The sequence below is a fragment of the Strix uralensis genome, chromosome 4 (genome assembly GCF_047716275.1).
Source record: "Strix uralensis isolate ZFMK-TIS-50842 chromosome 4, bStrUra1, whole genome shotgun sequence".
In the NCBI taxonomy this organism is placed as follows: Eukaryota; Metazoa; Chordata; class Aves; order Strigiformes; family Strigidae; genus Strix; species Strix uralensis.
This window is the reverse complement of record NC_133975.1, coordinates 116,181,830-116,195,923: the sequence shown is the minus strand read 5'-3', so window position 1 is coordinate 116,195,923 and position 14,094 is coordinate 116,181,830. Positions and strand designations below refer to the sequence as shown.

At 43.8% G+C, this 14,094-nt stretch overlaps 1 protein-coding gene across 4 annotated transcripts in view; it reads left to right on the top strand.

Annotated features, from left to right (window-relative positions):
- The window catches only part of ASB2 (ankyrin repeat and SOCS box containing 2), a 53,557-nt gene that overhangs the window by 13,242 nt on the left and 26,221 nt on the right, over positions 1 to 14,094 (top strand). For 3 of the 4 annotated variants that reach the window (XM_074868675.1, XM_074868671.1, XM_074868673.1), the window contains exons 1-2: positions 7,206 to 7,481; positions 13,533 to 13,829. In XM_074868675.1, coding sequence (XP_074724776.1) covers positions 13,585 to 13,829 — 245 coding nt within the window. In that variant the 5' untranslated portion in view covers positions 7,206 to 7,481; positions 13,533 to 13,584. Of the gene's footprint in view, positions 1 to 7,205; positions 7,482 to 13,532; positions 13,830 to 14,094 lie in introns of those variants that run through there. The other variant, XM_074868672.1, reaches the window with a different exon arrangement.

Genomic DNA, 14,094 nt, shown 5'->3' with positions numbered 1-14,094 from the left:
TTAAACTGGTCTTTATGAGATGGCAGAATGTCTCTGAGGGAACAATTTATCCTGCCAAAAGTTTCTTGCAAATGTTCCTAAACCACCCCTGTCAGCCTATGGAGTCTAAGCTGATCACTGGCCTGATTAATTTTTAGGTACCAAACAAAAGAAAATAAGATTATATCAAACATTAATCCATGATACATACTGTGACTACAACTAATGTGACAGACATGATGTACAATCACAGCCGAGAAAGCAAAACCATTTTCATGAAAAATAGAACGTGTCAACCAAGAAATTACTCAGTCTTTGCAGCATTTCAGTAAAAATATCTTTGACACTGCGTGCACCTGCTTACACTCATATAAAGTGTGAGTAGCTTAAGGTATCTAAACTTGTCTCACAATCTCAGGTCAAAAGGAAATCACTCATTAAAGGAAAAAATTTTAAACATGATTTAAGCACCTTTGAAAGGCGTTCTGCTAGCATGCCCTCATAGCAAAGTTCTTCAGTATCTGGAAAGCAAGCACAAAGTGGATGGATAGATTTCCCTGCACTGACTCAGTAACGTGCCTCACTCTGTTCCCAAAGGACTGTCCCACCTGAGGGTGAGAGTTTTTTGGCTGAGGAGACCAGGCAGTACCCACTGTAGTCCATGACATGATCAATCATCCTGCCCCCACACCCAGAGCAAGCCTGCACGTGCTCCCATCAGCTACTGGGTAACTGTCAGCTATCAGCCCCTTCCATTTAGGCTGGACCAGCTTTAGCCTAGTGACCCAGGGAGCTGTTTGTATCCCATTTCTGATGCCTTGAAACAAAACCCTCTCCTTGCTCAGCTACCACAGGGAATGTCAGTTCCCCGCACTCCCCCAGTGCTTGCTCAGCGGCACTGCACACTGCCTTGGTGCTCTACCTGCACCCTGATAACGAGTTGATTTGCACATTACAGCTGTTGGCCCCTCCATTTGATGGCCAGCAGCATTCAGCATTTTCTGTCTCATCCTGATGACTTTTCCTCTGCCAGGCTGTAGCTCCAGGGACACGGGTGGACAGGGACCAGCTGGTGACTGACAAGGATGTTTCCACAGCAAGGAGCCACAGAGGCTGCCAGCTCCTCACGCTGGAGGAGAGCTTGGCATTGATGACCATCACACACCTGTGGCCAGAGCACCGACAGCCCCACCATCCAAGGCCTGGTGAAAACACCCTAACCTTTCCTTATCAGCAAAGTGGGCCTAGATAAATGCAAAGGACAGAAGCATGGCAGCAGCTCAAATGGAGAAAATACAGGCTGTTTATCATTACAGCTCTCAGTAACATCAAGGTATCTTGGCTGAAGTTCAGCTCTTTACTCCAGCCTTCATCTGTGCTGTCATGCTTGTTCTCATCCATAAAGGTGTTAAACAGATTTTCCATCTCACTTTGTGGTTTTGACACTTGTACAACAGGTTTTTTTTTCTTCTGCTCAGGTTTTCCATGGAGCTATGATCTCCAAACACAGCTCAGGAAGCTGATGATGCTTAGTTTGGAGATCTGGGTCTTCCTGCCTCAGCCACACAGACTGGTGTCATCTAGCCCTGTTGTAGCTGACAAAACCATGTATGTAGCAAGCTACTTTTTAACTGTGAAAGAATCTGTCCTCTTCTAGGCTTAGGGTGGTTTTAACAGCCATTTAACTCTCCTCTTGAGGAACCAGAGATCTCTGACTTCGGTGGGTAAAAAACTACAATTCTTTTCACAATTCCACTCTAATTTACCTATTCACATTCATTTTTAAGATAATCTAAACTGTCATACATAGATTACGATGGGAAAGTAATTACTACTTGATGCAAAAAGAAGAGAGAACAAACACAGGAAAAGAAAGTTGCTTTTAGTGATGTCTCTTCCCTCAGTATACTTGTGACTCTTACTGCACTGCCTGCTTACCAACTCAGTAGATAGAGTCCAGAAGCCTGCTGAATTAGGTAAGTGTACGGTTATTTTTAACTGAGTTTAACATTACATGTTCATATGGCATGTTGTGCAACAGATATACACTGGTGTCATATGACATTCTGTCCAGACACTTGTTCTAAATTTAGCTCTAAATTTAACCTGAGAGATGTAGGGCAAATAATTAAATGTCAGCCCTGCAAAACAAAACTATTGCATTGTGATTTGAACTTAAAGGAGGGATAAAGCTCTGGTCCTCTGTCATGCATGCTCAAAGCAGTCAGTGCAAGACAACGAAGCTTTCCCAGTGGCAGTATAAAGGACAGTTCATTTAATCAGGTCTTCAGATATTGTGTTTATTACATACGAATTTGACCACACAGCAAAAACAGCACTGGGTAAATAGAGATGATGGTGCAGTGTCCTTTAGCACAGTCTATTCTGGTTCTTTCATTGCTCTTGTCTGCACAGCAACTGATGATGTCCCAGGCCTGGCCATCTCATCAGGGGAGCATGGCAGGAGTCAATGCAGATGACAGCTTGTCCCCCTGCTTTGAGTTTCTGAGTCCCATGGCAGTGAACCCACTTCCAGCTGGGGTGGCCAGAAGCCACCTTCACCATTCATCCCAAGCCAGACTGGAGCCCATCTCTCAGGAACCAAAACCACCCACTTCTCCCTGGTGCACAGGAGGGTTCTGCTCTGCCTTGCCACTCTGGTAGTACCTGCTAGCCTTAGCTTAACTCCAAGCATATAGAAAGCCATAACTCCTTGAACTTCATTGTGCTCAAAGTTACAGACATTTCTGCAAGCTGCCGAATTTAGGTAGGGGCATCTTTTGTTTTTCAAGGGCTGTTTATCTCTGGCAATAGAAAAGCAAAGACAGATCCATATCTAGAAAGCCTATTGTTCTCATGTTGAGGGAAGGGAAGGAGAGCAATGCAGCAGGTCTTACTGCATACAGCGGGCACAATTGTTAGAAGCAAATCAGTCTTAAAGGAATTAGAGGGTACCAGAGAAATGCATCAAAAGAGACTTTGTTCATAAAGTAGCCTAAGGGATTGAATGGAGAGGTAAACATCCATTGTATATTTCCAAAGACTGCTTTAAAAAAACTGGGGAAAGGTTGTTTCCCATCAAAAATAATTTAACTTTTCTATCATTGCTGTTTTGGGGTTGCTGTTTTTCCCAGGACCTTTGCTATTCACAGCAGCTTGTGTCTCTTGTTGCCATTCTCTTCCTCCTGCTCCCCTGCAAGAGCTTCAGAGCAATGGGGTTGCAGCAACATCTCTGAATTTTGTGGATTTTGTAAAGGTCAAGAAAAAGACAAGTCTTTCATTAGAATTCTTACTAAAACACATTATAACATAAGATAAATGGTATTTGCACAGTAAAGAGTCACTAAAAGATAATGTTTATGCTTTCCCTCTTCCTCCAAGGAACATGTATTTGTTTATATAGTCTTTGGGTTGTGTTCACTTCGTATTAGCATTTCATGTTCCCTCTGACTGATTCCTCTTTCAGTTTGAGTCAGCGGATGTGACCTTATGATGACATTTGCAGAGAGTGGCAATGGCTGCAGTAGCTGTACACTTTTCCAAAGCTCACTGGCAGGGCAGGTCCAGGCTGAGTCATCCGATACCTGAAGTGGAGCTTAGGACCCTGGATGCTGGGTGTTCCCCTTTGTGCTCATGTCCTATTTCCAGAGGAGTGAGGACTCCATTTTGATTGTATCTGAAAGGTAAAATTTTTCTATGAGGAGCCACTGTGCATAGGTAGAAGTCATACACTGAGTTGAGGTCCACCCTGACTTGGGGGTGTGGGTCAGCAGCCGTTAGAGTGGGATAAATTCCTCCTGAAAGGGGAATTATGTTCTTAGTAGAGTGATCTTGAAACACCTACATCTTTCCAGCACTGAAGTGTTTAGGTAGTAGAACAAGCAAGAAATAATATATATTGTATTCCTTACCCCTGGGCATATGTGACATCCTACACCTTTTCCCATACAAGTGCCTCTGACTCCTTGACTCTCTCAGGGTACTGTGGCCAAAGCAATCATTGCTTCTTTCAAAGAAAATTGAAACCATCTTCCCCTGCAGGAGTTTCTTTCTTCTTGTTATTTGAATGTCGGCTGTGTAGCAGGAGGCACTGGAGAGTTGCTTTTGGTTCTGGTGCTTGCATTTAATCTTTGGGAGTGTCTGACGGAAGCACAGCACAGCAACACTGAATACACAGCTCTGCTCACTGGGATATGATGGCAAAAGGTAGAGATGTGTGCCCTAGGTCTATGCTCTCAGTGAAATACGCCACCCAAAACATCTTGCTGTCTTTCTACAATAAAAAAGTCCAGACAAAATAGAAGTAACAAAGGAACAGCTCCAGGTAATTGGTGCACAAAGCAGTATGCTGTTCTGTGGCAAAGTATTATGAGGATTTTCTGTCCAGGGACTGTTACTGTCACAACTAATCAGTATTTTCTTCCTTTCAGAACAGCCACCGATGAGCTAAGTGTTTCAATGCAGTAGAGTTAGCCATTGTTGGTAGTTATAGGCTATGGACAAGAATAGTTTATTCTCATTTGCATTTCAACATGTGATGGCACATCTATGGCAGCTCTGCACACAGAATGAGTCTGTAACATGCTCATCGGTCTCCTGGGATGCACAAATGAACTTTGTTTTTTTCACCAACCTTAGTTGCCTGATTCAGTTGTGTAGCTTAGTAGAGCTGAAGGGCTACTTAATTCAACTAATGGAAGTAGAGACTCTGAACAAATCCAAAATTGAAGAAAATGTTAAATGTGCTTTCCTAACCTGACTTCTGTTGGCTATTTTGAGGAAACATGAAGAATAAAGCAAATCCTGCTGTTCATTTCACCATATTTTCATGTGGTCATCATTCTTTGCCTTCTCTCAAATTCAAATCTCTTTTATTGCACCATTTGTGAGACCCTAGCTGACTCTCCCATCAGCATGAGTTGGCTATTTCCATCATTTTCTATTTAAAGAGAAAGCAAACAGATCTAATATGGAGTGTCTGAGTTTGAAATCTGTCCTTGGAAAATAGCATAAATTTATGTTTATTTTTGCAGGTGACATTTTGTAATCTCTTGGAATGTCTTAGGGTTAAGCTGAAAATGCAGATTTGTAACTGTACATGCCCCAGAGGAAATATTAGAAAATCTGATGCAATGCTAATAAATCATAATGATTGTTATTATTATACTTTGGATGTGTTGTAATAAAGCCACAACATTGTTTTATTGGGAAAAAAATCAACCCCCAAATGTATGATTTCATTCCTGTATAGTAATATTTCTGTAATTAATATTTCAAACTTCTATGAGGTTTTCCTCTGAGAATACCAAAGTATTTCACAGATACTAATTAAATAAGGTCCTATTCAGCAATCTCTATCCATATAAGTAATCTTGTTGGCTTCCCATCTGCAAGGAATTTTGGACTCTTCTCTGAAGTTAATGCATTTGATTATTTCCACTTCACTAATGTAGAAAATGAGACACAGAGGAGTTAAATTATTTACTCAAGACAAAAGGAAGAGTTAGTGGTATCTGAAAATAGATCTTCTGAAGTAGAGTCCTGTGCTTTTATTGGAAAATGGTGCAGCAGCACTCAAGGAGCTCCAATTTACGTCAAAGGAGTGCACAGGGCTTTGCAAGGAAACCCAGGAATGTGGGAGGGAAGGGAATTGCAGTGTGGATGGTGTGAATGGCATGGGGAACCACCTGCAGTGTTCATAGCTGATGGGATCTTGAGCCCCAGTATCTTTTTTCTAATCAAACAGTCCATCCTGGAAGACATAGACACCCTTGCCTTTGCCAAGCGCAAATCTGCATCACAGTATCGGCATTTTTCCTTGAGTTCAGGGGGACATCAAGCAGACCATAAGAGTGCCAAGGGTGTGGATTCAATGAGAGACTGCCAAGAGGCAAGCAGAAGGGTTAAATGTGGGAGATAGTCACTCCTGGTTTTAAGCCAAGGCTGATTACAATCTTAAAGTAATATTATGGAAAAAAGTTCTGGGTGTTGTTTAAAAGTCACAGAGGGTTGGCTGATGTGTTGTCGAGGGCGTAAGGGTTTCACACCCTCTTGTTGACGACATCCAGGGCTCCTTTGCCTGCCACAGTAACTGGTGAATATCCTTAACTTTGGACAAAACAACAGCCCTAGCACTAGTTACGAGGGGCAGGTGGTTTTGCAGACAGCAGGGAATGGGGCTATGTCATGTACTGGCTATCCTGTCATGCCGGAGCAAGTCGGACGAAGGAGCAGTCATGGAGAGGGAATGATGCTGGTCCTGAAAGACCTGCGGGTGAAGCAGGTGAGTTGGAAGGGATCATGTATGAGTGGATGATATGGTCTTGCTAAATTTGTTCCCTTCAAGATTGGTCTTGCTAAGTCTTAGATGAGGGTGTTTATGCACTGACAGGGTGAATACAGCTAGCCTGAGGCTCGACAAGGTACTTGGAAAGGAAACCATTGCAGTCTAGACTTCATTCTCTTTAAATGCAATGTTTTGCCATGGGAATCAGTGAAGCAGGAGCTGAAGGAAAAAGCATAGGCATCATTTTGATACTGTACTATAGTTTCCCTTCATTCACGTTATTAGCCGGACAGATACATAGAAATCTTCCCAAACTGAGTATTATCCCCATGTGCCAGCTAATCCAAGTGGCAGTTCTCCTGTATGTGCCTGGCTGTTTTCTTCTAGCTCATCCCTGGATCAGCGCTATCTCTTCTCTGGCCAGCTTGCTTTCTGCCAGATGTGGGGAAGATAGCTACCGTTTCACATTTATGGCCTCCAGGAGTCTGAGGGAGGGTCTGTCATTCACATTTACATGGTACAAGAGCAGTTCTTTTCCACTAGTAAGATCTACAAATACTACTTGGAACAGCTTCACAGCTGCTTTTGTCATCTTTTGGAATCCTGAAGTCTCAAACTTGCAGCCTTAAAAATTTACGAACCAGTCTAAAACATCAATAAATACCCATGTTTGGCTGTTTTGTTTAAGAAGCAGCAGCTAAAAGAAAAGTAAGTGGATCTCCCTTCTCCCCAAGTAAATAAAACTCTCCAGGACAAAATATTTTACTTCAAAATTATACAGGATTTTTTTTTTTCTTCTTTAGGTTCCAGAAACATGTCCATATATGGTCTACTTGTCAGGGACAATAAATAATGATGTAATAGAAAGGTCAACTTTGTGTCATTTAGCTACAGGATGCATGGTGAAGTGAAGTTCTTCAGATAACGCAACAAAGAAGAACTTTAGGATGGGTAAAAGTTTCTGCTGTGCATCTTCAACAGGAAATCTGAGATTCAGAACAACTTATATTTTGGCTTGTATTCGCTGATCATGGGGTGATCCAGAAATAAACTCCAGGCTTCAAAGCGAGAGTGTTTCAAAGCTGTCCTGCAGTTGATCGAAACATCCAGGCAAAGCAGGGAGACGAATGCCAGCGAGAATTTTCTGAATTAAGACTTAATCAAGGAGATAACCCCTTTCAACAGTATTATTACCCTTTTATTTCAGAACAAAAAGGTAATACAAATATGCATGTTTTGAACTGATTTAGCATTTTCAATCTGTCAGTTTGCTATGTCTATGCAAATATTTATTCCTATAGCAGTTTGTAACATAATACCCTAACGCAGTCTTGGGAGTTTTTGTGGCTTCATTTTGTTGTGGTTTTTCTTTTTTTCAAATAAGCCATAAAACACTCACTGGTGTTAAGCAGAACTGTAGCTCTGTCATTTCCTTAGTTTTCTTTTACTTGCAGGTGATGCTTATATCTTTGTCCCTAGAATAGCTTGCTCAGAAATGATTGTTGTAGTTACAACATGCTAAGGTACAACGTAGTATGTAAGGCACAGTGTGAAGGAAAAAAATTACATTAGCAAATGTTTTCTTTCATTTATAAATTTCCAGTTGGTATGACATGAAGCTAATATTGCACTGATTGCTGTGTGAATTAATGCTTTCTGAGAAGAAATAAAAGCTTGCAGGTGTATGTATTTCCAGTAAAGAATTTGCGCAGAATCGTGGTTTGATGGCATCATAACATATGCCAGACTGATAGGTGACCTGTTTTGACAGCTGGGGCTGGACAAGGAGGTTTGTTTGCTTGAAGGATTCCTTCGGGAAGCCTGGCTTTGCTCCTTTAGCACTGGGCTAGAACTTGAGCAGTTTGCATAAGCTGTCATTACAAAGTATGTTTGCCTGTTGCTACAGCCAGACAGCATGAGGTGTCATTCTTCTGATGTCCCAGCTCTGGCAGATCTGATGGGCACCAAAATCTTTCTGTTTTTAAAAAAGCATTTGCTTCCCAATAGTAGTTATCCAATATAATATCCTTGGAGAACTGCAAAGATTTACCTAAAAACTGACCTAGAATAGAGCAAAAATGTGAGTGCTTGAAGTGCTGCAAATTGATCTAGTTTCCATTGCCAGCAGAAGATCTGGTGTGAAAGGTGCCGCAGTAAGAGCTGAAGTGGAGAATGGGTTTACTGTGAAGACTTCCAGCCATGTTTACCCTCCCCCTGTGAGTGCTCCTGCTGCTTTCAGAAGTAAAGGCAAACATGTATCTGTGGAAGCTGGGGCTCAGTCGTTCCTTGCAAAAGGCAAAATGAGCAAGCCCTCCTCTTCTCTCTTTTGCAGCCTCCAGAGACTTGGTTTTGGTTTTAGAAATTTGGTTTATTGCACCCTGAGCCATAAATATTGAGGTTCTGTATTGAGTTACAAGCTGACTGGTGTAAACTCAGTGCAAAGGCAGGCAAAGTCCCTGGCTCTGCTCCCTTAATGACCTTGTCACTCACCTGCCACCCTCCTCTGACAGCAGTAAGTAATTCTGTTAATTCTGCTGCCTGGGATCTATTGAAGGAGGACAGGCAGCCTTGCTAAGCTTTTCTCTAAGGAAGTACTATCAATGGGGACCAGTTGTTTCAGATGCTAATTGTATTGAATAGTGCAGTTCTGCATGTTCAAAGCCAGCTGTAATCCTTGTTGTTTATTTATGTTGCATCAGGGATCAGAGGCCCATTCCCCCAAACACTATATGTTGACAGAGCTTGTAGTCCAAACATAATAGCAACCTAATTGTGTTTGGCTTTTGCCATAATGTGAGTGGTTACTAGTAGTCACCCTGTGAGTAGTACCTTTGGTTTTAGAGATCTGTCAGGTACAGCTGCTCATTAACACGGGACAGAACGTCACAGACTGGCCCTTGCACAAGCATTTAATTTCTAATCTTCTGGTCGCTGGATGCTGGTAAATTACCTCTGTATGGCACAGACCTGATTTCTACATCTAAATAAACAAACTCTCACTGAAATGAGGATGGCAAAATTAAGAATCAGGATCAGGCCCTAAGTGGAAATGATGATAAATTTAGATCCAGAAGATCCTGTCAGACTGAGCTATTAAATGGCAGCACAGGCAGCAGTGTCCTAAGATGTGTTCTGCCAAGAGGGATCACTAGTGAAGCCATTCAGACCTGAAGGTCTCTAAGGAATAATGACACTAGACCCACAGCTTTAAAAATCAGGTTCTGCTCTTACAGTAGATACAATGCTATGTACTACCTGCATGTGAGGATGGGCTCTTGGACTGCCAGAGAAATACAGGGGACAGCCAAACATTAAAACCTCCCCCAAAAAACCTGGTTAGGGTGAACAGTAAACCCAGCATTTAACTCATAAATCTGATACCAATACTTTAAACGTACAGAAGGCAGGCTTAGAGTAAGCAAATAGATTCAAGCTGCATTTAGAAAGACCACTTTGCCCAGATCATAGAATCATAGAATACCATGTTGTAAGGGACCTCAAGGATCAGCTCTTACTTATCCAAACTTGTTCAACCATTCCTAGCATAAAGATTGATTTTTTTTTCACACCTTCATCATAGATGGTGAAAAATATTTAGCCTATAGTGCATTAGTCTAGTGGCCATAGTTGGTAGTTTGCCACTGGCTTCAGATGGGGTAACCTTAGCTCTGCTGTGTCAGCTGAGCCAGAGTAGGTCTGGGTGGCTGCAGCAGCTCCAGACAGTGCCACCAAGCTCGGCTCTGGTGAAAAAAAGGTTAAACTGAATCAGGCTGCATTGTATTAGCCTCCAGCTGAGGGCATGTGCTTGGCCTGTTACCGCAGCTCACCTGGCTCACCGTGGCTTGTTACAGAAATAACTCAAACCAGTGCCTGAGCCCTGTGGCTCTGCACCTTCAAACAAAAGCATCTCCAGGTGGAAAGGGAGGGTGGTGGTGGCTCTGCTCTGCTTGGGGCTGTCGCACAGGGACTTGTAGCAAGGAGGCACATGTTGTCAGTCACACCACACAGGTCAGTCTGAACAAGGGGACACAGGCAATGGGATGCAAGAACAGCTTCAAGCCCAACTAGAACAGTCTCTTGAAGGGTCCAGGACAGCCAAGGCTGTCCCTGGCTGTCAGGACAAGCTCAAAAGTTCCTGCAGCCTCAGGATGTGACCCTCACACCTTCTTCAGGGTTGTATCAGTTAGATGAGAAGAACTGAAAGCTTTCTCTATTTTGGGCCCTGCAAAATTTCTTCCTGCAGGATGAGTCAGTGGCAGGAGCTGCAGCCAACACTGTTGTTTCTGCACTCTGTGGGACTCCTGTCAAAATATTTAGATTAGTGAGGATCACCAATATGCAAAGAAGGTTCTCCCTTTTCTCTGTGAGTGGGTGGGACTCAGTTAACCCATACAAAGAATAAGAGGGTGAAATAGGAGTGATCCCCAAACTCAAAATCTTCCTTTTCCCTCCCTGTGCCTTAATGAGGTGTGAAAAGAGGAGGGAAGGAAGATGTCTAGAAATGGCCTTTATACCTAGATCCATTGGGGATTTAGTGAGGCACCTAAACCAGTTAGCTCCTCTGTGCCAGAGTGTGGAGTCACATCGACAGTGGTCTCCTGTACGCTCCTCAAAGCCTTGGCTGCCCACAAAGGGACTCCGCCACCCAGCTCAGAAGCATGGTGAGGCTGCACTCACTGCCTGATCCGCCTGCTGTGCCATCAGGATGTTGGCAGTGAGGCTGGGAAGGTTAAAGAGGAGGGATCTGTGTCCTGGGCTCCACTGGTGCAGGTTGTCCTCAGACAGGAGCAGTTTCACCTCCATTCTTGCCTCCTCCAAAGAGTCATTGTGCATCACCTCCATTAGGAGCTTACAATCAGATCCCATCCTTGGCACTGACTGCTTAGGTTAGGTCTCTGAGTCACCATTGGGGCCAGGTCCCTACATTTAGACATTACAGTGCTAGATGCTGCAGACAAGCACTCTGACTCCAGCCCATGGATTTCACACATTCGCAGCACACCAGTTACTACGTGAGTACCTAGGCTGACAGACTATGAAAGTGCTGCCCAGCATGCCAGGAGTTGAACTAGCCAGCTAGCAGAAGCTGCTGGGAAAACAAAGCCGTGTCATGGTTCTTGGCCAGTAGCTGGATGGAGCGCAGCCAAGGATGAGTACCAGAGCGGCTGGGGCACAGGGCGGGCAGTGCCTCCGTATGGGAGCTATCAGCAGTTTCATGCTGGGGGTTGGTTCCTTGGGACAGCAAGGGTCATAGCAGAGCTGAGGCACACCAGCTCTCACTGGAGAAGGTAGCCAACAGCAGCCATAAGAGATGTGGCTGAAAATTAAGAAAAGAAAAACCAACGAAATTGGGTTGCCTTATTTACAGCAACAGAACGTTTTATTTTGGCAGTTTTCATGGCTGTAAAATACACCTTTTGTTGTTAAAGGTCATAATGTCAATCTGAAATTTGCTCGGCTTCCCTTTCCCCTGAATTCTTCCCACTTCTTCTAGGGTATGCTTGGAGCCTGAGGTGGCTGTTGATGTGGGAGATATCACCATTTCTGAAGTGAAAAGCTTAAATCCAAGATTTTAAGTTACTTATGGCTTTATTCAAGTTCTTGTAATTTCTTCAAAGTGTATTAGTTTCTTTTTAAAAAAAAAAATGGTTAAAGAAACAAACATGAGTGTCTTGACATGCATAGATATGGCTCTGTTGCCATTTCCTCCACGTCAGGACTGGCTCTTGGCCGTGTATGCAGCAGTGAGGACTGCTAGAGCAGGGCAATTTCCTGGTCTGAGGCTTGTGGTGTGCTGGATCCTGCTGCCATCGACGTGGGTGTGAGTCCCCGGGAAGCCGGGCTGCCCAGGGCTCTCAGTGACCCAGGGGCAGAGCCCCAGCCTGCTGCACAGGGAGGGGAGCTGAAGGCTTTGCTGTGTCAGCAGTGCTGGTGTGGTGGGAGGCAGGTCCTGAGCCGTGGGAGCCTGGGTGGCTCTGCCATCCTCATGCACATGGCTCTGCCGGGTGGCCTGACTCAGTAGGACCCATGGCTGGGCAGGGCAGGGCTGTGCGGAGCTGGAGACCAGCCCTGCTGTGGCATTGATGGGACAGGGTGAGGGCAGGCAGCTTTGTCAGCAACCTCACTGGTGCACTCCGCCAGCCTCTCACCTCTCTGCACATGGGGAACATCCCCAGTCCCCTTCTGCTGGCTCCCGGTCCTCCTCTGACCTGTCCATGTTATTCTGGGCAGCTTGTACCTGTTGCTCCTCATCCCAGTGTTCTCTATTATTTTACACAGTTCTTGCTCAGTGCTTATAAAAATCAAGCCTATTCCCCTTTGGCTGTCATCTTCTTAACAGAGGCAAGTTTTTCCATCTCCTCCCATGAAATAAGCCCTTGACTCTTGACCACCTTGGCTGGTGGTCAGAGTTCTCTCTGGCATCCCAATGAGATCCTGCTAGAGCATCGTACCATTCATGGCATTAGTACGTCCATACCATTGCTGGAAATACCGCAGTATTTTGGATTTTCTTTGCCTTTTTTGAGTCCCTGCTGTGGTGATGGTTCACATTCATTCTGTGATCGCTCAGTGTGCCCTGATGTTTCCCCCTTCTCTCATTTCCAGCTCTCAACCACCAGTTTTTAGAAGTGACTCTGAGCTCATGACCTTGAACTTTATCTGTGAAAAGCAAAAAATCAGAAGTGAAACTGAGCAGTGTCATGTTGCTCTCCTAGCTGACTGAAACAGAGTCACTTCAAAGAATAGTTTTGCATGTTGCTCAAGAGATCTCCAGATAAGGTGGAAAAAATTACTCCACGAAGTCTCCTTACACCTTGTGATGGAGAACATGCCCTTACAGAAAACCAGCAAACAGACAAACTCTTCCCTTAATTTTCTGCAATTAGAGCAAGAAATAAACAAACAAAAAACCAAAAATATATGTCCATTGGCATTTTCCTTATTAAATTAATTTCAAAGCTGTATCTCTTTAATCTTACAGGGTTTTCCTTTACCTATTTTTCTCTTGAGCCGTGGTAACCAGAATAAGTAGATAAAAAACTGCCTTGCTTGCAGCAGCTTCTTTTCCTTTTTTAAACACCAGCTAAATCAGTTACTTCTGTCTGATAGAAAGGAGTTAGTTCATTAAGTTTAATGCAGATTTTAGCTGGTAATGTTCTCTTCCTGGTGAAGGATTTCTGAAGGGTTTTCTGGTCAGTCTAATCAAGAGGCAGAGCTGAAAAAAAGCACAAGATAATTGAGTTTCTTTCTTTCTTTCATTTTCCAGATTTTGATGATCACAATTTCCTTTTACGGGAAAGCAAAAAAAAAATAAAAGAATGGCTACAACGGCAGCAAATACTCAAAGACAAACAATAGGCTGCGAGGAATACAGTCTGTACAGTAGCTTGAGTGAAGAGGAGCTTATAAAAATGGCCATCCAGCAGAGCTTGGAAGAGGACCCTGCAGGTCAGCCAGCTGCCCAAAGCCACCAGAAGTCGATGGTGGCAAGTCCCAGTGAGGTGGCCACCCCCAGCCGTGCCAACAGCCATAACCCGCCCTACCACATCTACCCTTGGCAAAGGTGAGTAAGCGCCTGCCTGAGCTGTGCTGTCCCAACAAACACCCTGCCCAGGAAGAGAAAAACAGCTTCCCCTGTCAAAACACATGCTTTCTAATTAGCTTTACTGAGCGGCTGCTCTGTGAGTCTGTCATTAGTTTGAAAGCCAGAGCCTGCTATAAATCCAATGAGGTCAACGTTCTCACAGCAAAATGAGAATTTGCTTGATGTTGTCTGTTTTAAGCAACAAATAAAATAAGAAAAGGGGCACTGCTACAAGCTTTCCTGA